The following is a 21,503-nucleotide window of genomic DNA, read 5'->3' on the forward strand; positions in this document are numbered from 1 at the left end:
GTCACACACCTGGGGATGATGTGTCTCTGTGTATGTCTCTGTGTGTGTAGCTGTGTGTGTTGTGGGGTCACACACCTGGGGATGTTTGTGTGTGTGTGTGTGTGTGTGTGTGTCTCTGTGTGTGTGTCTGTGTGTATTGGGTTACACACCTGGAGATGATGTTTGTGTGTGTGTGTGTCTGTGTGTGTAGCTGTGTGTTATGGGGTCACACACCTGGGGATGTTTGTGTGTGTGTTGTGTGTTGTGGGGTCACACACCTGGGTGGTGTGTGTGTGTGTCTCTCTGTGTGTGTGTAGCTGTGTTGTGGGGTCACACACCTGGGTTGATGTGTCTCTGTGTGTGTGTGTTTTGGGATAACATACCTGAGATGATGTGTTGTGTGTGTGTGTGTGTTGTGGGGTCACACATCTGGGGGTGATGTTATGTGTGTGTGTTACATGTGTGTCGCGGGGTCTGCACACGTGTGTGATGCTATCTGGAGGTTCTGTTTTGTCCTTTGGGTCCTGGCCTTGCCACCATCCCCACTGCAGACTGAGGGGCTGCGCTCCCCACCCCGCACCAACCCCCACTCCCCGTCCCTGGCAGCAGAGCTCACAGATGTGGCTGCCCGCCCCTGCGTCTTCCTGAGGAGACCATTTTGGACTCCAAACCTTCCTCTGTGAATACTTTGCTGTACAAGTCTCTGCGTCTTGATCCAATTTCTGTGATTTATATTTTCCAGAATTCTCTCTGGTCAGGATTTTGAGATTTATGACCCATGTGCACTCTGCTGTCCTGTGTGCTGGGGGGCTGCCTGCGTCTGCCCTGCCTGCTGGCTGCTGGGAGTGAGTGCGCTGCATTGCTCTCGCCCAGACCAGGGTCGGGGTGCGCCCCTCGCCTGAGCCCCTCACCGCCTGCCTCTGCCTTTCTGAGGGGTGGCAAAGTCTTGCTCAGAGCCCTGCCCTCCTCCCTCACCCCCTCCTGAGACAAAGTTTCTCTGCCACCAGTGGATTCAGAGCTGGCGCAGATGGGGTCTGGGGCTGGAGGTGAGGCCTGCAGACCCCGCCTGGGCAGACCCCATAGAAGTGGAGAGCGGAGGGGTCCTAAAGGACTCCATCAGGTGGGGATGGAGCCCACATTTTAGAGGGAAAATGGGCAGCGTATGGGCATCCTGGCACCACCCTGGCCATAGCAGCATGTGACATGTGCTGGCCAGTCCCCTCCTGAGCCGGCCCCGCAGGTGGCCGGGACGCTCTGCCCTTGGGCAGCCCCCTCACCTCCCCCGTGTCCCCCGGGGCCCCCATGCAGAAGCGAGTGCACGCGGTGGAGGGGGGTCTGCAGCTTTATTCACAGGCCCTGGGGGATGGAGGCAGCAAGGACAGAGATTCAGGTGGGGCTCTGGGGTGGCCTCTCCAGCCCCAGGATGGTCAGGGAGCTCCTGCTGGGATGGTGGGGGTTGGAGGATGCCGAGTCCCACGAGCGACTCCCATGTGCGAGAGGGCGGAGGGTATCTGCCTCGAGGGGCCTTTTTGGCCTCTCTATTTCCAGCGCCCGCCGACTTTGCCCTTGGCTGGGGACCCAGCCTTCTTGCTGCTGCAAATGGGAAGCAGTGGCCCTTGAGTGTCAGGGGCTCTGGCCATGCCCGTCTGGTCCCCCACTCTGGGCAGACTCTCAGCCCAACCCCAGGCTGCTCTCAGGGCACAGGCCCGGCGCAAGCTCGTGGTGTACACCCAGCTTCAGTTCAGGCAGCACTCACTCACCTGTGCCTGGCGGGCCTGGGTTGTTAGTGTGGTTGGGGGCCGGCCATGTGAGCCCGGGGCACCCTCCCTCTGTCCTCCCTTCCTTGCCCGAGGTGCCACTGCACACAGACTCCCGAGCTAGGGAAGGCTGTCTTGGCAGATAATGATAACCCTCCCGGGCACTTGGCCTCCAAAGAGCTCCTGCCCCTCCAGACAGAGGCCTTGGACGGGTGGCGGTCCCAGGAGCCTGCCCCGTCTGTCCGAGGCCTTCACGTGGCTGAGAGCCAGGAGGGGTTGGGTGCAGGTAAGGGACTGAGGCAGGCGGAGGACAGGAGTGCCCGTGCCCCCAAGGCTGGCCCCTATCAGATTCTGGCTGAAGGCCGTGCCCTCACCCATGCTCCTGAGCACCCTCAACGCACACACACGTGCACACACGCAGGCACAGGCACATCTCGCCAATGCCCGTCTGACCCCTGACCACACAACAGGGAAGCTGTGAGGTCGCCTGCAGCATGGAGGAGCTGGCCCTGGGGGCCTGGGGGAAGCCGGGGCCATGGGAGGAGGGGAAGAATCCTAGAGCACATCCGAGTAGCCCCCAGGCACGGTGATCCCTGGGGAATGGAACTGGCTGTGCAGCCAGGCTCGGTGACAGGATCCCCAGTGTGGTACCGCCAGGAGCGCCCTGGGTGCAGGCCCATGCAGGTGGGTGAGCAGCTATGCCAAGGGTTCCCACAGCTCCTGTGGGGACCCGATTTTATGGATGAGGCGTCACCATCCAGAGGAGTCCGTGTTTTTGTCTGGCATCACAGAGGGCCTGGGACGAAGCCCTGGCTGCTTAATTCCCTGCCCTAGGTCCCCTTAGAGGGTGGAACACTGGTGGACACCCTGGGGCCCAGGTTGGCCACAACAAAGGACGCCTGGAGCGGCCCCGTCTAGGGGTCCCATGGCTGCCCTCTCCCTGCAGCCAATGACAGACGCGGGATGAGGGCGTGATGGGTGAGCCCCACTGGGCTCCCTCCTCCTGACTCTGCCATCCCCCAGGGCTCCTCTGCATGCAGCGGGTCAGGAGGCTCTGGGTCCCTGACCACAGGCCTGCACATGCTGGCCCCAGTGGCCTGGACGGGTTAGTCTCACAATGGCCCTGCCGAGGCCAGCCACCACCGACCACCACCAGCCCTTGTTAGGGACTGGCTATGGTGCCGGCTCCGCGGGCCCCTGTGCCCGGTGCGGAGCAAGGACAGCAGGGCTACTCACTGCTTCTGGGCCTGGTCGATGCGGCTCCTGAGCGTGGTGATCTGTGGACAACACGAGTGACTCACTGTGACGACCCAAGGGCCAGGCCTGGGGGAAGGCCCGCCTCCGCTGCAGTGCGGGCTGGGCTGCGAGACCCAGAGCTGCTGGGCCCCACGCGGGCTACTCGGCTCCCTTACTGTCTCCTGGCTCCTTGCGCTGGGGGACACCGTCCGTGGGCCCTTGGGCTCATGCCTGGACTTATTCTCGCCGGCCTGTACTGGCCTGGGCTGCCACACACAGCAGCCCGGAGCTGGCCACTTACCTTCAGCCTGCGGCAGGCTGCGGGGCAGGGGGCACGGAGCATGGATGGGGCGGGCGGGGCAGGTGAGGCCTGCAGACCCCCCTTCCCAGCTCCGGCTCCCTTCAGCCAACGAGCTCAGAGCCCGGAGTGTACCTCCTGCTCCTGGGCCAGCCACTCCCGCCGTCCTGCCTGCCCCCGGGGTACTCTGTGGCCGCTCCTGGCTTGAGGTGGAGCTCCTGGGAAGGTGAGGCCCTTCCTCACTTGCCATCAGGGCAGTGGCCACTGGGCAGCCTCCGGCTACAGGCATGAGGGAAGAGTTGGGCAGAAGGAAGGCTCCAGGCCCCCTGCCGCCAGCATCCTGAGTGACCCAGGTTTTTGCCATGCGAGAGGTTCACCTCACCGTGCAGTGCACACCCACAGGCCTGGCCCAGGACGGACCCGGCTACTTACAACTTGGCCAGCATCTGCACTCTGGCCCGGACATTCATGATCTAGAAAGACCAAGATGGTTACAAGGCTGGATGGGTGGCCGAGGCAGTGAGGCCCTGCTGTGGGCTGGGCTGGCCTGGTGATGGCCCTCCAGGCTCTGGAGCCCCTGGGGACCTGCTGTGACCAGAGCTTATGCAGAGCCAGTGGGTCCCTGACTCAGCCCTGGGAACACAGCATGGGAAGGCCTGGGTCCTGTGCGGTAAAGGCCATATCAGGGCCAGCCCCTCTGGGAGAGTCCCGAGACTGAGGTCAGGCCTGTCCTCCATGCCTGGAGCCCCTGGGGACCGCTGTGGGAGGGAGTGCAGCCATCTGCCTCTGTTGGAGGGGAGCTTGCGGAGGCTCAGGAGGACCAGGTGCCCAGAGCCCCTGAGAAGGAGCTCGGATTTGCCTGGCTGGCGTGGACTGGTTGCCCAGCCCCGCTGCACCTGCGTGAGCAAGGCCTCATGAGCACAGCTGCGCTCCCCTGGGGCCCCTGGCGGTGCTGGATGTTGGACGTTGTGGTCTTGATGGTGATGCTGGAGTGTCTGCATTTGCCCCTAGCACACGGATCACTCATGGCTGCGCCCCTCGCCCCTGGAGCCCACTTGTGTGTTTGGGAGGGTGGCAAGAAGCTTGGCTTCCTCCCTGGCTCCCACGTTGTACCCCAGCCCCCGAGGCTGCCTAGGCAGGCTGCCTTCCCGAGCCCCAGCTTAGCCTGCAGCGATGGAAGGTCACCCTGTTCTGTCCCAGAGGCGCATAGTCCCAGGCTCCCTGTCCCAGCCTCAGGGTGCAGTGTGTCGCCCCCTCTGCCTGCCCCGAGGAAGCAGGTGTCGTGGGCCCTGGTGGAAGGTTCGCGGAGGAGCTATTCGGAAAGGACGCCTCACACCGGGGGGCTCAGTGCCCGGGAGCTGAGCTCAATGACGATGGGGACTTTCTATAAGCTTACAGGGGTTCAGAGAGTGGACCCTGAGTCCACTCGGCCATGGCCGCTCTCCCATGACAATCCTCATGGCCAGGGTGACCAAGGCCACCCAAGGGCAAGGTTCCTTGCTCAGGGTGCTGTATGGCCAGCCAGGAGGATGGGCTCTGGCCACAGTCCCCAGCGAGAGAGCAGCCCCAGCCAGGGGTCAGTGGCAACAGCCTGTGTGGGCCTCGTAGGGCCCAGGCCCCTGGGGTGGGTAGGTCCAGAGTTTGGTAGGGGTGCAGGAAGGTGGCGGCCCTGGCTGGCAGGTGAAAGCCGCCGTGGCCCCAGGGCTGGAGGGGCTGGGACTCACATCATATTTCTGGCGTTTCAGCTTCTCCCCAAACTCAAACTTGTCGGTCTCCAGCTGGTACAGGGTCTCCCAGAGCTCCTTGGCCTTGTCCCTGGGGCAGAGAAAGTGGCAAGGCTTCGGTGAAAAAGTCCAAGGCAGCGCCGGGCCCCTGGAGTGCTCCTCCAGCCACCGAGGAGCCCAGCCTTGGCAGCTCCTGCAGAGCCGCCCCCTGGGGCAGAGCCCCACTACCCCCGCCCCTTACCTCAGCTTGTCTTCACCGAGGTGGTCGATGTTGAGTGGCTTGCGTCTCTCGGCAAGAATCTTCTTCTTCATTTCGCGTGCCGTCTGCTTCTTGCCTCTCTTCTGGTCAGCCTGTAGGGAACAGGCCCAAAGAGAGGGGCTCGGACTCAGGAGGGCGCAGGGCGCAGCCCACACTGAAGGCGGCCAGCGTGCTCCCAGCAGCGGCAGGCACGCACCTTGGCCAGGTAACTGCTGTAGTTCGCTCCCATGGAAGACAGGGCCTTCTTCTTCTTCAGGTCGTCCTCTGCCCTCCTCTTGGCGTCCTCCTCCTCCCTTCTGGCCTTTTCCTCCTGTAGAGACCCGTCCCCGAGACGTTCAGGGATGGAAGGAGGACTGTGCCTTCTGGGCAGCCTTTAGGGACCCACCCCGGGCTTAGAAGTGTCTGGAAGGAAGCTCCAGGTCTTGGCCCAGGTGTGTTCTCTTGCAAGGGGTCCTGCAGGGTGTGGGGGCCTCAGCCAGTGGCTCTGATCATCGGCTGGCGACACTGGGAACCCCAGGAGGAGGAAGGCCTCAGCCTCCCGAATTTCTCTGTACGTGGGGCTCAATGGCAGAGGCAGGGGTGGGGATGGTGCTGTCCTTACTGCCAGTCTGTTCTGGCGCTCCCTCTCCTTCTCTGCACGAATCCTCTGCTGCTCTGCTCTCTCCGCACGGCGCTTCTCCTGCAGCCAGAGAAGGGGGTCTGCTCAGCCCTGCCCCCAGCTCCTCCGAGGGTGCCCACCAGCCCCTGCTGCAGCCTGAACCGCCCACTCACGATTCTCTCTTTGAGAGCGATCAGCTCCTCTTCCTCCTTCTTCCGGGCTTCAAAATGGCTGTCGATGAGGGCCTGGAGCTCCATGAGGTCTTTGTTCTGACGCTTCTTCTGGATATCCTGTAGGCAGGGGCAGTGGGTGTCAGCACTGCCCTTCCTCCAACCTCTGCCCTGCCTGGCCTGCCTTGCCGCACGAGGCCCTGTCTCTTGCTCCAGCAGAGAAGCCCTGATTCCCTTGGCCACCACGAACATGGCAGGGACAGAAAGTTTTGCCTTCTCCACATTGCCAAGCTGCTATCCTCATCGGGGCCGGGGGTGGCCTGATTCCTGAGCCACAGAGCAGGGATGGTGCCCAGCTAGAAGGTCCTCAGCATCCTTGGGATGGACTGGCTCTGACTTGGCTCTGTCATCATCCTCAGAGATGCCCAGCATGGGCCTGGCAGAGGGAAGACTGCTGAGCGAGATAAAGTTGTTGGATAAATAGATGGGTGTGTGAACAGATGAACTGATGGACAGGTGGATGACTGCCAGAGGATGGAGGCAGATGAGTGGGTGGGTGGATGGATGGTTGGAGGAATGTGTGGATGTATGGGTAGGTGGATAGAGGGGTGGAGGGATGGATGTGTGGATTAACGGCTAGAGGATGAGTGGATGGGTGGGTGAGTGGGTGGGTGCGTGGATAGATGGGTGAATGAATGGGTGGGTGGGTGGTTGCGTGAGTGAGTGGATGATAGTGGATGAGTGAGTGGATGAATGAGCGGTATGCATAGATGGATGGGTGAGCGGATGGGTGGGTGAGTGAGTGGGTGGGTGGACAGGTGGGTGAGTGTATGGATGGGTGGTTGGGTGGGTAGATGGATGGATGAATGAGTGAGTGGATACGTGTCTGGTTGGATGGATGGTTGGGTGGGTGAGTGGGTGGGTGGGTGATTGCATGCGTGACTGGATAATGGATGGATAAATGGCTGGCTGGGTGGGTGGATGGGTGGGTGGGTGTATGGGTGAGTGGATAATGGACGGATGAACGGATGGATGGGTGACTGGGTAAGTGGATAGTTGGAGACATGGGTGGGAGGGTAGCTGGGTGGGTGGGTGGTTGTATGGGTGAGTGGATAATGGATGGATGAACGGATGGATAAATGGTTGGGTGGATGGGTGGGTGGGTGGGTGAGTGTATGGATGGGTAGGTGAATGGGTAGGTGCTTACATGGGTGGATGGATGGATGGACAGAAGGATACATGGAGGAGAAAGGAAGAGAGATGTTTATTTTTAGAGGGGTTTCCTGTGGTCCAGGACTATGTTATGGTAGAGTTGCCCAGACCCAGGTGGCCCCAGCTCTGCCTGCTTGGGAGAAAGTGACCTTCTGAGGCCTAGCCCGGAGCCCAAAAGCTGGGGTTTGGGGAAATGGTGGCCATGTCAACCAGAGTCCTGTAAACTTACATCGAAGTCCACCTTCTCCCCTTCTGGGATCTTAGGAGCAGTGAGTCTAGAGAGACAGAGAGAGGCCTGTGAGCAGAGACCTGGGGACCCACCCCAGAGGGTCGGCTTGGTGCTGTCCCTCACCTGGCCCCTGCTGGCCCTGGTGTCCTCCTGCCCTGGCCCCCAGGCGAGGATGCCCTGCCTAGTGGCACGTCTGCCCCAGCTTAATCTTATGAGGTTTGTAGCCCACCATCCCAAGAGTGGCTTGAGTCCCTCAAGAAGGCTTTAGCTTCCGGCGCCCCCAGCTCCCTTTCGGCTTCTGGCCATTGCAAGTGTCACGGCACCCCAGCTACCAGGGAGGGCACCTCCGTTTCCTTCTCAGATAAACACACACAGCCAGGTCAGGTGAGAAGCTACGGCCACCATGGGAGGCGGTGGCCTCTGTGGCAGGAACAGCTGCTGGGAGCCTGCGCCTTTCCCCAGCCCCTCTTTTTCCCCAGCCCCTCTTTCATCTTTCTCTCTGGGGGCCCAAAGGGAGGAGAGGGGGCAGGGAAGAATGCAGTCTGGAGGGGAAGCAGGGCCCCTCTCCGGCTGGGTGTGGGGTCCGCTCCTCTCAGCAATACATTCCAGATGCAGCAAAGAGTTAAAACAACAACAACGATTTTTTCCAACAAACCATAGAAGAAAGTAGAACTAAATATCAATCAAAAACTGGAGCGGGAAAGGGTTTCCTAAGCTCAGAGGCACCAGAAGGTGCCTCTCAGGGAAAGAAGGCCAGATGACTCCAGGCAAATGAAAAACTTATGTATGTGCGTAAAAAAGCAAGATGGAAAGGCAAAAAAAAAAAAAAAACACCCACCAAAAATAAAAAACCAGACTAAAAAAATATTTTCAGCAAATACAGAGAAGACTTATATCCTTATGCAAACTGATGATTAAGAAAACACGGAGACGCCTCCACCATGAGGCAAATGAGCAACGGACAGAGCTACCAATTCTCAGAGAAGAAAGACGACCCATCCACAAACACAGGGAAATGCTGGCCCCGAGTGACTCTGGGGGCGCAGAGCCAGACAGCTATGAGATGCCGTTTCCCATCCATCAGAGGCTTCGACGTAAAAGCACGTTTCTGTCCTCGGGTGAGGAGGGTGTGGGGTATGGACTCGCTCACATCCCACGTAGGAGACAGCGCTCCAGGCCGTTGTGGAAAGCAATTTGGCACGGCATGCCAGAGCCTTAAGAACATTCATACTCTTTGACCCAGTAATTCCAGTTCTGGGAATGTAGCCTACGGAAATAACCCTAAAGACAGAAAACGCTTTCCAAGCAGCGTTATTTATGATAGTAAAATATTGAGGAAAGCCTGCAAGAGGGGAATGGTTAGGAAAATTATGGTTTGTCCAATTGATGGAATATTATGTGGCCATTCAAAATATTTAAGAAGACTATGTAAAAACATGGAAAAATACTTATGAATAGTGCTAAATTTTAAAAAAGCAGAATTCAAGGCTGTATAGACAGTACGATGTTTGAAAAACAGCACAGAGTTTATATCCTTTTTTCCATGCCTTGGGCTTGGAAAAAAGGAAGAAATAGGGCTTTTTATTTCTCTCTGCTCTTTTCCACAGTCTGGCTGGCTGGGTAGGAGAATTATAGACGACTTTTTTTCTTCATTCGACTTTTATGTATTTTCCAAATTTTCTTTAATGAGGTGTTTTATTTTCATAATGAAAACACAAACAATTTTTCTAAAATGAGAAAGTATCTCGTGATCAGGCATTACTGTACTTAAAATCGCTGAAAAATAAAGTGCAAAGGATGGAACTGTGCCGGCCCTGCCCTTAGATGTTCTCACTCTTCTCCGGAGAGTCTACAGGGCTCCCCAAGCAGAAGCCGGCAGAGTGCGTGCTGAGGGGCTCTCCGTGAGCGCGCGCTGAGGGGCTGGGGGAGGCCACCTCGTGCAGAGCAAGACTCGGGCAAGGGCAGTTGAGATAAAAGGGTGAATTGCGCAGTGAGTGCTGCGGCTTGTGAGTACTGATCAAAAGCAGAAGAATCACAAGAGCTGCACTGAAAACATGAGTCCACGAAGTGTTCACACGCGGGCATGGTGAGGACGAGGTCCTCTGAACTCTGCCTCAGAGGGGAGCAGGGGCCCTGCACAGCGGGCTGTTTGGACATGGTCAGGGTGTCCTTCTGAAGTGGTTTTCTGGGGTGAGACCCCTCTTTCTTCCACTTGCCGACTCCCTTTCCTGTCGGTTGTCACAGCTAGGTACTATGACTGGGGATGGTACGGTCCCCCAAAGGCCATGGGGTGTGGTGGTCGCCCGATTCCCTGTACCCCAGCACCCCACCTTCCTTCCTAAACTCTCTCCCGCCCACCTCTCCTCCTTCCTTCCTTGTCAGTAGCCTCCTCCTGCAGGAAGCCCTCCTTCTCTGCACCGGATGACCCTGCTGGGCCTCCCAAGTCCACCTCCCAGGTGACCCTGGTCTCTCCCACCCTGCGCCCTGAGTATCCATCCTTCCAAGTGCAGGCTCCAGGCATCTGGCCGTGTCCTGCGCTCAGCCCCACCGCAGAACACACTTGGCCAGGCCCGCCAGGACCCCACACTCACTTGGGTCTTGGCTTCTCCTCTGTTCAGCGCAGCACCAGCATGGGGGAAGGAGAGAGACAGCCAGGGTGAGAACAGGCAGCCTGGGGCCCTGGGTTCCCCCTCGCTGAGGGCCATCCTCCTTTCCAGCTGTCTTCCCACCAACCCCCAGAAACAAGAAGACCCTGTTTCTGCTCTAGGCCTGCAAAAGCCCATGGCGGGGTTGGAAGGGAAAAGGTCAGGGAGGAAGGGTGAGGAAGACAAAGGGAAGAAATAGGAGCGAGACCGCAGCATCCTCGAAGGCTGCGGAGGGAGGGGAGGGAGGAGAGAGGACAGGGGCTTGGGATGAAGATTGGGAAGGAAGGGGCTTGGGGGAAAGAGGAGCGGGGCGCGCCCTGCCTGGGCTCTGGCGCTGCTGGCTGGTCCTGCTTACTCCCCCTCCACTGTGTGGCAGAAGCTGGGAGTAGGGGCACCCTTGAGGCCCCCACAGCCCGACCCTGGCGGCACCCTGCGGAGCAGCAAGGCCTGCAAGGCCTGGCTGTCGGAGACCCCCATGCCAGGGGAAGAGAAAGAAGAAGGACAGAGGGAGTGGGAGGCAGGGCAGTGAGAGAGCGCCTGTCCTCTTCCTCATGTCGGCCAGAGCCAGGGTCCTGCACCCCCAGCAGCGGGGTGGGCCCTTACCTTCTGCATCCTCCTCTGCGATGTCTTCGAGGCGGCACAAGCGCACATGCAAGAGAAAAGCCAGGGCGGCTGCGGGGGGCTGCGGGGGGCTGCGGGGGGCTGCGGGGGTCTGCGGGGGGCTGCGGAGGGCTGTGGGGGGCTGTGGGGCAGCTGCAGGGGTCTGCGGGGGGCTGTGGGGGCCTGCGGGGGGCCGTGGGGGGCCGCGGGGGGCCGTGGGGGGATTGCGGGGGGCTGTGAGGGGCTGCCGGGGGTCTGTGGGCACGGGGCCCACCCCTCTTGCTCAGACCCACCCTTCCCCAGGGTGTGCCTGTGGGGCCAGTGAATCTCTGCCTGTGGGGGATGGAAGGGGCTGGGTGCCCAGTGGAGCTCTGCCCTGAAGACCTGGTGGAGAGCAGGAGGGACATGGATACCTCTCGGGGCAAGGCCGGAAGCTAAGGGCACTGGGTCTCATCTGTCCCCCCAGCCTGTCCTCTTGGGTCTGGAATCTGAGACCCAACCCAAAAAGAGGGCACTGCAGCTGGGTGGGTGCAGCCCTTGTCTTGGAGCCTCCCGGCGCCTGACCCCTGCCTTTGAAGCCTGTGTTACTGGGTGGAACTCAGCAGGCCATGGAGTGACTACAGGCCCTCAGGCCTCAGAAGCCTCTGCCGGCAGCGTGAGTTCTAACTCCTGGCTGGTCTCAGCCCTACGAGCCCCTCCCTGAGTCCAGAATGTCCACCACAGCCCCCATCCACAGGCCAGGGGCCCAGGCGTGCTCACCCCGACCTCCCCAAGGCCTGCCCTCTGACTGTCACATGGCTGCTCTCCCGAGACTGGGATGGGCCCCTCTGGGACCCCCGTGCTCCCTCTCCCTGGCTGGCCTGGCCCGGCTGAGGCCCGGGAGGGGTTCTGCCGCCAGCCTTGTGGCACCCACCCACCCTGTCCCTTCAGTCTCTGCTCTGGGCCTTAGTTGGCCATCGACATGCGATGCCCTTGGCCCTCGGAGTCTGACCTGGCGCTGTCCTCTGCACTTGGTTGAGGCCAGCAGGCCTGGGCCCAGGGGTAGGGTGGGGGTCCTGCCTTGCCCACGCCTGGCCCGGGGTTCAAGGGCCTCTAGTCCTCCTTGATGGCAGACCGCTTGGTGGCCTGGGAGCCCCCTGCACAGCACAGAGGACCCATGGCACCCTTGGTTTTGCATGTGGGCCTGAGTCACCCGTTCCGGACACCTTGGAGTGGGGTGCACGGGAGAGAGTGGTGGGGCGTCCTGCTCGCAGAAGCCTGGCTGAGGGCCCGGAAGGAATGGCGTGATGAGGATGATGGATGGGCTGCTGGCCCCGCATCCCTGATTTGGGGGTTTTGCTGGATGCAACGCCTGCCTGAGGAGCCCCTTGGGGTGGGAAGGCTGGCCAGGGCGGAGGCGAGGTCAGGTGGGAGGCTGAGCGCTGGGGGGAGCGACCACACAGCCAAGTGGCAAAGCTGTCCTGGCGACCCTGCCTCCTCTGCTCCTGCCGCCCCCCTGCTGTCTGTCTGTCTGTCCGATTGCCTCAGTGCTGGCTCCAGAGCCACCCGGCGCCCCTGTCACCTCCACATCTCCTGGACACCTTCTCCTGTGAGGCTGGAGCCCCTTCCCCCTCCAAGCACGTCCCTTCTAGTCCAGGGGCCTCTCTGAGGCTGGAGTCCTGCCAGAACTCAGGCCCAGCAGGGAGGAGGCCCTCAGCCCCACAGCCGCTGAGAACGGTGGGGGGCGGTGCCGAGAAGCACTTCCCAGCTGGGGCCCCTGCTCTGAATCTGCAGCTTTCTGACCTCCACCCAGGGGTACGGCCGGCCCCACCGCCAGGGAGGGCAGGCCCACCCAGGGGGCCTCTCACACCGGGTGTGTCTGGCTCGGGCCCAGGCGATGGGTGGGATGCCGGGACCTGGCTGCGCCTTTGCACGCATGGCCCCCGGCTGTTCCGGGTCCCCACGTCCCCACCTTGGGCCTCAGCCTGCCTTTCTGCTTCGCTCCACTTGCCCCTCCACCCTCCCTTCCACCTCACCCCTCCCTACCTTCCTGCTTCTGGCTTGCTAACTGGAGCAGGGTGGAGACCTGCCCTCCTGGGCTCTTCCCACCCCACCCTGGTGGATCCAGAGGGTCCCAGTGGACCCCAGCACTGTCCTCCCAAGGCCTGCTCTGCCTGGGCCTCAAGCCTGGCCACCCCCACCTCCCACCTTCTTGTTGGCGGCCCAGGAAGAGCCTCGTCGTCCCCAAGCTATGAAATCCTCTTTGCCTGGGAGACCCAGAGGAAGCCCTCACCCCATTAGCCAGGACTTCCTAAGCCAGGGTCCTCACTCTGTCCCCAGCCCAGAGGCCAGAGCGGGCTAAGCTATTGGTGGCGAACATCACAAGGGGTGGGCAAAAGGGAGAAAGCGGGAGAGGACAGAAGGGAGGACGGGGGCTCTGGAGTCTGGAAAGCGCCGGCATACCTTCTTGAACTTCCTCTGCAGAAGCAGCATCGTGGTGTGGTGGGCAGAGAGGGTGGGAGGGAGAGAGAACCAGTGTGAGAGGGGCGGTGCGGAGAGCAGGGGAGGGCAGGGCTGGGTGGCGCGGGGAGCAGGCCGGGTGCTGCTGGCTACGCGGCCCCTCTTGTTCCTTCTTGGGTCCTGCGCTCCCCACATGGCCACAGGTGCCCATGTGGCGTTGAAGTCATGCACGTACCTGGCTCATGAACTTCATGGGCCAAGGAGGCCACGGAACAAGAGGCAAAACCACGGGTCAGAGGTCAAAGGAAGAGGGTCCGAGGTTAATGGAAAAGCAGCCCGGTCGCGTGCAGGGAGCGAGCAAGACAGGGTTGGAGTTAGCCCAGGTGCGGCCACCGCCCCAGTCCCACGTCCTCAAACCCTGCTCTCTGCATCCCCAACATACTCTGCCTCACAGGTGGGGAAACTGAGGCTTGGAGGGTGGCCGGGAGCTGTGGCTCTCGGCCTTGTGGAGCACGCTCGGCACTGGGGCTGGGCCTTCCTTTGCTCACCACCATCCCCTCTCTGTCCTGGGGATCCCCCAGAAGGGTGTCCCTGCCTTTGGACCGGGCACCAAGGCCCATGAGCAAGGTTGTAGCCTGGCTGGCTGGGTGGCACCAGAGGCCCACAAGGACATGGCTGGCAGCCCTGGGAGGTAGAGCCACAGATGGGCCGTGGGAGGTGTCCCCAGGACCCCCACTTCCTGGCATCCCAACAGCTGGGGACCCACTTGCTCTTTGCCTGATCAGATTGTTCCCACCCTCCGAGGGTGCTAGCAGCCCCAGGTGACACTGATGGCTCTGCCTGCTGATCTGGGCATGGGACCTAGCCCTCCCATCTGCCCCTAGCCTGCGTGAACCCCAAGGGTCCCGCAGCAGAGGGCTGTGAGGGGGTCTGGGGTACTGGCGCGGGCACGAGTCTGAAGGAGCTGACCGTGCCGGGCTGCAGGGCTCCGCCCCAGCTGCCTTCTCTCCCCTCATCCTGTGCTGTCCTGAAATGTGGCCGGGGGTCCTGGCCAGGCCCAGGGGTCGACACCACCACGGGCTCTGGGCTGCCCTCCGTGGGGTGGAGGGCTAGGGTGGGCCTGTTTCTGGCCCTGCAGCATCCCCTCTGCCCCATGCCTGGGGATGCCCTGCTGACCAGCAGCCCAGCCCACACCTGCCTGGGGAGTCCCTGGCCCTGCTACCTGGGGGGCTGCGGGGAAGGGACCTACCCTCGAGGACTCATGCCCTCTCTGGTGTCAAGCATTGGCTGTGGTTAGTGGATTATGTTAGGGCCACATGTGGGGGCCCCTTGGCTGGCTGGCACCTCGTGGCTTCCCCACCCCTCCCCCACCACCATGTGGGCTCCAGCCAGGCCCCGGGCCCCACATGGGGACCAGAAGTCCTGGGTCCTCATACCTTCCTCATGGACTTCTGCAGCTGAGGAGAGCCGGGGTTTGCAGGTGGCAGAGGGAGAGAGGAGAGGGTTAGACAGGGACACACGGCAATCCTTAGAGGCGGGGTGGAGGTCAGTGTTGGGTGGGACAGGAAGGCTGGGGGGTGGGCATGGGGGCCGGGGCCTTGGACCCCACTTACCTTCCTCCTGGGCTTCCTCTGAGAGCCGGAGAAGCCGGGAGCAGGAGAAGGTGGGGTTGGGGGAGAGCGGGAAGAGAGACAATCATGAGAGGAGTGTATTTGGGCTGCAGGGACAGGAGGCCGCCAGCCTGGAGAAGAGGGCCTGGAGCTGGCTTGGCTGGTGAAGGATGGGGGTCAGTCCTTCATCTCTGGCCAGCCCTGGCAAGCAGGGACTCCCACCAACTGAGCTGGTCACTGTCAACTAGGCTGGGCCCAGCCGGGGGGTTTCTGAGGCCTCATCCTCCTCCTGGGGCCCTGGTATTCCCATGCCCGGAGGCGTTTGTGCACAGAGGCCCTTGCTAAGTCCTGCTCTGCAGGTGACACAAGTGAGGATGGGGACAAGACCCACAGGCCTGCGTGAGGCCTGGCTCTGAGCGCCCCTGGAAATGAGGCTGGCACTGAGGTGTCTTCGGGGACGTGCCACAAGAAGACCCTTCTGTGGTTGCCCCAAGAGAAAAGAAGGCTCTCCAGGGCCACATGTCCCTCACGGAAATGAGGCTTTCCACCTTTTCGGCAGAGAAAGAAATGTTTTGCTCACGTTGTTAGGGTAGCCAAGTGTTTTCAAAATATTTTCAAAACATAGCACTCAAGACTGCTCACAGGACAGCCCAGCCTGTTAGGGTTGCGTGAACCTGCTCCCCGGTTGAGTGGGTGCCAGGGATTCCGGGGCAGTGCCGTCGGCCTGAGAACCGCCGCCCCGCACAGTTCCCAGGTGCGCCCACACCCGCCCACGCCTGCCCGAGCACGATGGAGACGCCCACAGACCACACCTGGCCAGCGCAGGGAGGGGGCTCCAGGCTCCACCCAGGGTTACAGCACAGGGTTGGGGGTGTATGGAGAGATGGAGACAGACAGAGATGGAGATGGGGGTGGAGAAATGGGGACAGAGAGGCCAAGAGGGACAGAGACTGAGAGACAGAGGCAGGGAGAGACAGAGACTAAGAGGCTGAGAGATACAGAGACAGAGAGAAGCTGAGAGAGACACTGGCACACAGAGACGAGGGTGCCGGGAGAGACACGGAAGGGAACTAGAGACATGGAGAGACATGAGATGCTGAGAGACGCAGCGCTGGGCATGGCAGGGCGCTTGGTGTTAATGAGAGTGAGGCCTTCATGAGCAGCCCCGGGAGCCCCACACACCATGGCACACGGAGGATGAAGGATTAATGAAGGACCACGAGTATATATTAATCCACTAAAGAGATGGGGTTAGTGATGATCTCATGACTGTCATTCATCATTAATTAAGTGATGGCCTCATTCGTCAGTCATTAATGATGAGTCGTTAATGATGAGGAAGATGGACAGTGGATATTGATAAGCTAGAGGCGGCCTGGAGCAGCCTGGGGAGGGGACTTCTGTGAGTGACACACTGGAGAGGGGGGTTAAGGAGGGGCTGGGGGGCTTCCGGCGGTTGCCGGAGTTACCTTCTTCTTCGTACTGCTCTGCATTGGGACAGAACAAAAGAGGGGACCACGTTAGACAGGGCCACCCGTGAAGGGAGGGGGAGGATGAGGAGCCAGCATGTCCCGGCTCTAGACAGACCAGCGATTCCCCCTGGCCAGTGGCGGGCAGTCGGGGGTCCTTGGGCCCAGGGGAGGCACTGGGGAAGGCAGAGGCTCTGGTGATGGTGGTCGCTTTTAGGGGGCTCAGGGGTCCTGGATGCCCATGTCCCACACTGGGTGTGAGAGAGGCGGAGATAGGACCCAGAGCTGGACACGTCCCTGCAGGCCCCTCAGGACCGTGTGGCTACGCATTGGGGAAGAGACGAGGCCCCCAGTCGGACAGCTATTTTCTTTGGGTTGCTCAGAAGCCAGCCATGGGATGCAGCCGATGTCTGCTGCCAAGGGGACCCATGGTATACACAGCCCAGCCCCTGCCCATGTGTGACCCTTCCATCTAGAGCAGGAAGGAGAATGGCTGTTACACTTACCCTCCACCTGTTCACTGTGGGGCCGGAGGAGAGAGAGAGAGATAGAGATAGAGAGAGAGAGAGAGAGAGAGGTGAGGCTGCATTTGTGCAAACGTTAGCGTGTTCTCCAGCCCCGCCAAGCCAAGGGGCCGGGGTCCCGAGCCGGGTGGGGGTCGGCCTCCAGCTGAGTACTCACACTTCCTCGTCAGACATGGTGAAGGTGGGTGGTTTCTGCAGAGAGACATTGAGAGAGAAAGAGGACGGAAAGAGAGTGAGGAGCTGCCTGGGCAGAGGGCAGGAGGTGGGCTCTAAGAGCAGCGCTGTGGGGGGACTGCAGGCAGGGTTTAGGGGCCAGCTCTGGCCTTGGGCAAGTCTACCTCCTCGGGCCCCCCTTCCCCCAGGGCTCCCAGCCCCTCCCAGCCCTTGGCGTCCCTGACTCTGTCCCCTCTTCCAGCCCTGGCTCCGGCCTGGAGCTTGGAATCTTGGAGCTGGACGGGATGTTGGAAGGCCGTGGTGTCCACCCCACCCGGGGCAGACATCCTCTCTCTAGCGTCCCCTGAGGGGGTCATCCAGAATGCAGGGCGTATGCCGTCCAGCCCACTCTGTACACAGGAAGATCTTGCTGATGTGGCTGAACCCTGTCTCTGAATATTCTCTGCCCATCGGGTGTAGGTGGGTTTCATCGTGAGCCCCTGGGTGACCAAGGCTGGCTCTCCGAGATGGGGAGTCTGCTCACCCTACTGTTCCCTGTGAGAACGCCTCTTCCCTGTTTGAGCCCAAAGCTCCCTCTGTGCCTGTTTTCCTCTGGGATGCCCAGAGGCCCTGGTGTGCCCCCCACACCCCTCCGAGGACCCCTCCTGATCAGGGAGCAGGGAAGCTGTTCTGTCTCCTGAAGACATCGTGCTGAGCCCTGGAGTGCGTTGAGTTGGGTCTGGGCTGTTTCTCCTGCGTCCCCTGAGCTGGGCTTCGTGCCAGGCACACTTGGACTGCAAGCAGCCCCCCACCATTTCCCTCCCTGTGGCCCCTTTCCCCGGCCCTGGGCATGCACTGGATCTGTCTCTGCCTAGGGGAAGCTCCGTGCCCGGGACTGGCCGCCCTGTCCATGTGCGGTGGTGGCCCCAGGCCAGCGAGCTGGGGACCATCTCTGTGTGAGCTGGCCACCACGCACACCGGTCGGCCGGGCCTGGGGAGACGCCGAGCAGCTGCACCATGTTGGCCGGGGTTTTAGAAACAAAGTTCATGACAACACAGCACAGATCACTGGAAGACAATAGTTACGGCCCCCCCTGGGAGTGCTGTATAAGAAAAACACACGTTCATCAGCTAAAAATGCATCCACGTTGCATCGCTGAGGTGGGAAGCGTTTTCCAAACCCTCGGTCAAGAATGTTAATTTTCCCAGAGCAACTTAAGATCCATGCGAAATTAACCAGCAGATAGCTATCTTCCAGGCGATGGGGGCGGCTTTTTCCTATCCCAGAATCTCTTCCTGAGACTCTGCTGCCCCTCAAGTTCAGCCTCGTGTAACTGCCCCGGCTGGGCCAGTCTCAGTCCCACCAGCCAGAGTTGCCCAGGCCCCCAGTGTGAACCCGCTCTGGCCACTCACTGGCCCCCCGGGCTTCGCTTCAACCTTGGTGCTGTCCTCCCAGCTGGCTCAGGACCCAAGTCCCACAGCCTCCTCCAGGGCCACCTTCTGTAGGGAGGAGGGTCATCGAAGGGGGGGAGCGAAGCCTGGCCCTGCCCTGCTGTGCCCACCCCTACCCTGGCCGGGCTGACACCTGTCGGCCACTGCAAGATGGGGGCGGCTCGGCCCTTGCCTGGGGTGGGTTATTTATAAGGAGCCAGTGGCAGCTGAGGTGTCCAGAAATAGGCAAGACATCTCTGCCCAGAAACCCAAGACGTGGGTGAGTCGGGTGTGAGAGCCCGGCCCTCCTTGGCCCACAGCGGCCCCCTCGCCTTCGGGCACCCAGGCCCTCCCCAGCTCCTCATATTTCCCTCCTGTCTCCCCCGGGCCAGAGTCACATGAGTGCTCCGACACCCCCAGGCAGAGTGACCTCAAGGTCCCCCATTGTGAAGCAGCAAAGGCCCACTCTCCAAGTGGGGAAACTGAGGCACCTGCATTTCTGCTGAGCTCTGTTCCCCTCAGTGTGGCCTGTGTCATCGCCTCTGTGGCGGGGAGGGGTCACAGAGTGTTGGGGGTGTGCTGGGGGCAGGGGGTGGCAGTTCAGCAGCTGAGGAGCAAAGCAGGTGTGCAGTTAGTGCCTGTCTCAGAGCGGCCGCATGGAAATAGCCTGTGCGAGTCAGATTCCTGGGGTGCATGTGTCACCCTTCCCTCCTTTGGAGGTGATGGGGCCAGGGCAGGGCGGGGAGACAGGCTGCTCCTCCGTTGCTGTGGCCCCAATCATGCTCCCAGACCTGGTGTCCATCCAACCAATCTTTGCTTTGCTCCATGTTCTCCCATGGACTTCAGGAGGGGCGACCAAGCCCCGATCAGACGGCACAAGTCAGGGGGACTGTGTCCAGGGCAGGGAGGCTGGGCAGGGCCTCTTTAAGCGCCTGCTCCCCCAGCCTGCAGCCAGGGACAAGATGGGGCCCAGCCCCTCACCCCTCACTCCTGCCCCATCCTGCCTCAGCCCAGCCCCTGTCCATTCTGTCCTGCACCTCCAGACACTGGCCCCCAAGGCGGCGTGGGCTTTAGATGCCTCCAATCCGACGCACTCCTGGGATGGCCTTCCATGAGCCCCTGCCCTCCTGCTCCTGTTTTTGTCTCTACAAAACGGTGGTGTTGGAGACCCAGGCTTCGCGAGCGGCACGGAAGGCCAGGATGGGCCCGGGCGAATGTCTGCGTGGCAGCCGCAAGCCATCAGCCTGAGCCCTGGCAGGTCCCCTGCTCCGCCTCCGCCTGCGCGCACACACTGCGCCACCCTGCCTCACCACTTCGGTCCATTCCCTCACACTGGGCTTCCCTGAGCCCCGACTTTTTCCCTCCTGGCCTCCACATCCCACCTTCCTCTGCATCTTCCTGGTGCTGAGACCATCACGCCACTGTGTCCACACCCCAGACTCTCCGGGCTCCGAAGCAGCTGCGTGGGGGCCCTGAGCCATGGGGCGTCAAGTTGAGATGCTTGGCACCGCACGGTCCAGGGACCTTGGCGCCCCAGGACCCCAGAGTGTCCCCGAAACGAGAGGCCATCCACCCACACACGGGAGGCCTTGTTGGCCCCGTCAGCCCCGTCGGCCCCAGTCCTGGGCAGCCGCTCCTGCCCATACCCACCTGTGGGTCTCGTGTGAGAAGCGCTGGAGCTCCCTGTGGACAGGACCGGCTGCAGGCACTGGCGCCCGGCTCCGGGACTCGTGTTATAGTGACATTTGATCTTCCCAGAAGCCCATTGGCCAGTGGCTGGGTGGCTGGGGTGTGTGGGGAGTCACGGGGGGGTGGGTGCTGTGCCCATGCAGGCCCCTTACCAAGTATAGGAATGGCCAGAGAAGGAGGCTGAAGGAGGCCGGGATGCCGAGGACGTGCTTGGAGAAGGAGGCAAGGTCCCCCCTCCGCTTCTAGGAGCTGTCAGCTTCTATTTTTACTCCCAGCAGCGGGCACATTCTTGATGGGCTGAGGAGGGGAGGAGGAGGGTGCTGGGGAGCCCTGGGGCACAAAGCCGAGGGCTGTCTCTGGGCCAAACTGGTGTGGGGGTCACCAGAGCTGGGCCCCCACTAGTTTCCCAGTCCACCTGCCCCATCTCTCTGAGATGTCCTGTGGGAGGAAACGTTTTGTCCAGGAAAAGGGTCTGCGCAGCCCGGGTTCCCTCCCGCCATTGCCCTAGGCCCCTCCTGTCTCCCCCAGGGGAGGAAGCAGCCCACGGTCTGGGAGACCCCCATGGAACTGAGGCCAGGCTCCCATCGACACCCCTTTAGAGGCCAGTTCTGCCTCCCCGGGTGGATGCCGTTGGGGCTCCCACAGCAAGTGGGCGAGAGACACAGCCAGGCTGGCCGCACCCTGAGTCTGCTGTCCTCCCCAGGGCTGGTGCTGTTGGAGGGGGCTGGCCCTGGAGCTCGCTGGGTGAGGGTCTGGGCCCTCCCTCCAGGTCCTGTCTCACGCTGGGGCCCTGGGGCCCTGGGCACTCACGGTGGCCATTACTGTCAGTGCCACCATGTCTTGCAGGCTCCACATGGTTCGGAGACCAGCTTTCTTCCCTCAGGACTCCTGGTGGCACCGTCCGACTGGCAGACTCCCTTCCCGGCCTCCGCTGGCCCCTCTGCTGGCCAGTGAGGCCACCAGCTTGGATGGCCCTGCCTCATGGATCAGGGAAACTGAGGCACCAAGTTGGGGAGAGCAGTCTGGCACCTGACTCACCCCCTCACTCCGGCCAGACCCCACAGGCTGAGTGTGGGTGGTGGTGTCTGTGGAACTGTCGGGTTCAGGCAAGGTTGGTTCCTTTTTGGCCGGTGCCCAGGACAGGGGTGAGCCCCAAGAGGCGCAGATGAGGTCCCTGTTCTCCCCGGGCTTGGAGTCAGGGACATCGGGACAACCCGGCAGAGGCTCACAGTGCTGGGGGCCAGGTCGGGGCTTCTGGAAGGCCTTGTGTGGCACCTCATCAACCCCTCCATGGAAGAGCAAGGCCGCAGAGCCTGGGGACAGGCAGGGTGTGCCTGAGGTTACATCACAAGGCGGGGTGGCCCCAGGCTGCCGGCTCAAAGGAAAGAGCCTGTGCCCTGGCTGTCTCCCGCTTTGTGCCGGCCGCTGGGAAAGCTCTTGGAGCTGGAGTTGCTGGGAACATCCCTGTCCTCCTGCTCTGA

At 61.5% G+C, this 21,503-nt stretch overlaps 1 protein-coding gene across 25 annotated transcripts; it reads right to left on the minus strand.

Annotated features, from left to right (window-relative positions):
- Positions 1-1,237: 1,237 nt before the first annotated feature.
- TNNT3 (troponin T3, fast skeletal type) lies at positions 1,238-20,181 on the minus strand. 25 transcript variants are annotated; one of them, XM_032268413.1, is made up of 19 exons: positions 19,984-20,096; positions 16,907-16,941; positions 16,732-16,745; positions 16,226-16,243; positions 14,760-14,777; positions 14,583-14,603; positions 13,382-13,393; positions 13,150-13,164; positions 10,711-10,734; positions 10,054-10,072; positions 7,463-7,508; positions 6,025-6,141; positions 5,855-5,932; positions 5,450-5,563; positions 5,236-5,345; positions 4,995-5,085; positions 3,703-3,743; positions 2,973-3,013; positions 1,238-1,572 (listed from the first exon to the last, which is right to left on the minus strand). In XM_032268413.1, exons 2-19 carry the CDS (start codon positions 16,921-16,923, stop codon positions 1,253-1,255), a joined length of 1,116 nt encoding a protein of 371 aa, XP_032124304.1. In that variant the 5' UTR covers positions 16,924-16,941; positions 19,984-20,096; the 3' UTR covers positions 1,238-1,252. The 25 variants fall into 25 exon arrangements, with proteins under 25 accessions (XP_032124304.1, XP_032124318.1, XP_032124306.1 ...); XM_032268427.1 differs by lacking the exon at positions 10,711-10,734 and having other exon boundaries at positions 19,984-20,181; XM_032268415.1 differs by lacking the exon at positions 16,226-16,243 and having other exon boundaries at positions 19,984-20,097.
- Positions 20,182-21,503: the final 1,322 nt, after the last annotated feature.

Source organism: Sapajus apella, unplaced genomic scaffold, assembly GCF_009761245.1.
Source record: "Sapajus apella isolate SASKATOON/1434 unplaced genomic scaffold, GSC_monkey_1.0 scaffold181, whole genome shotgun sequence".
In the NCBI taxonomy this organism is placed as follows: Eukaryota; Metazoa; Chordata; class Mammalia; order Primates; family Cebidae; genus Sapajus; species Sapajus apella.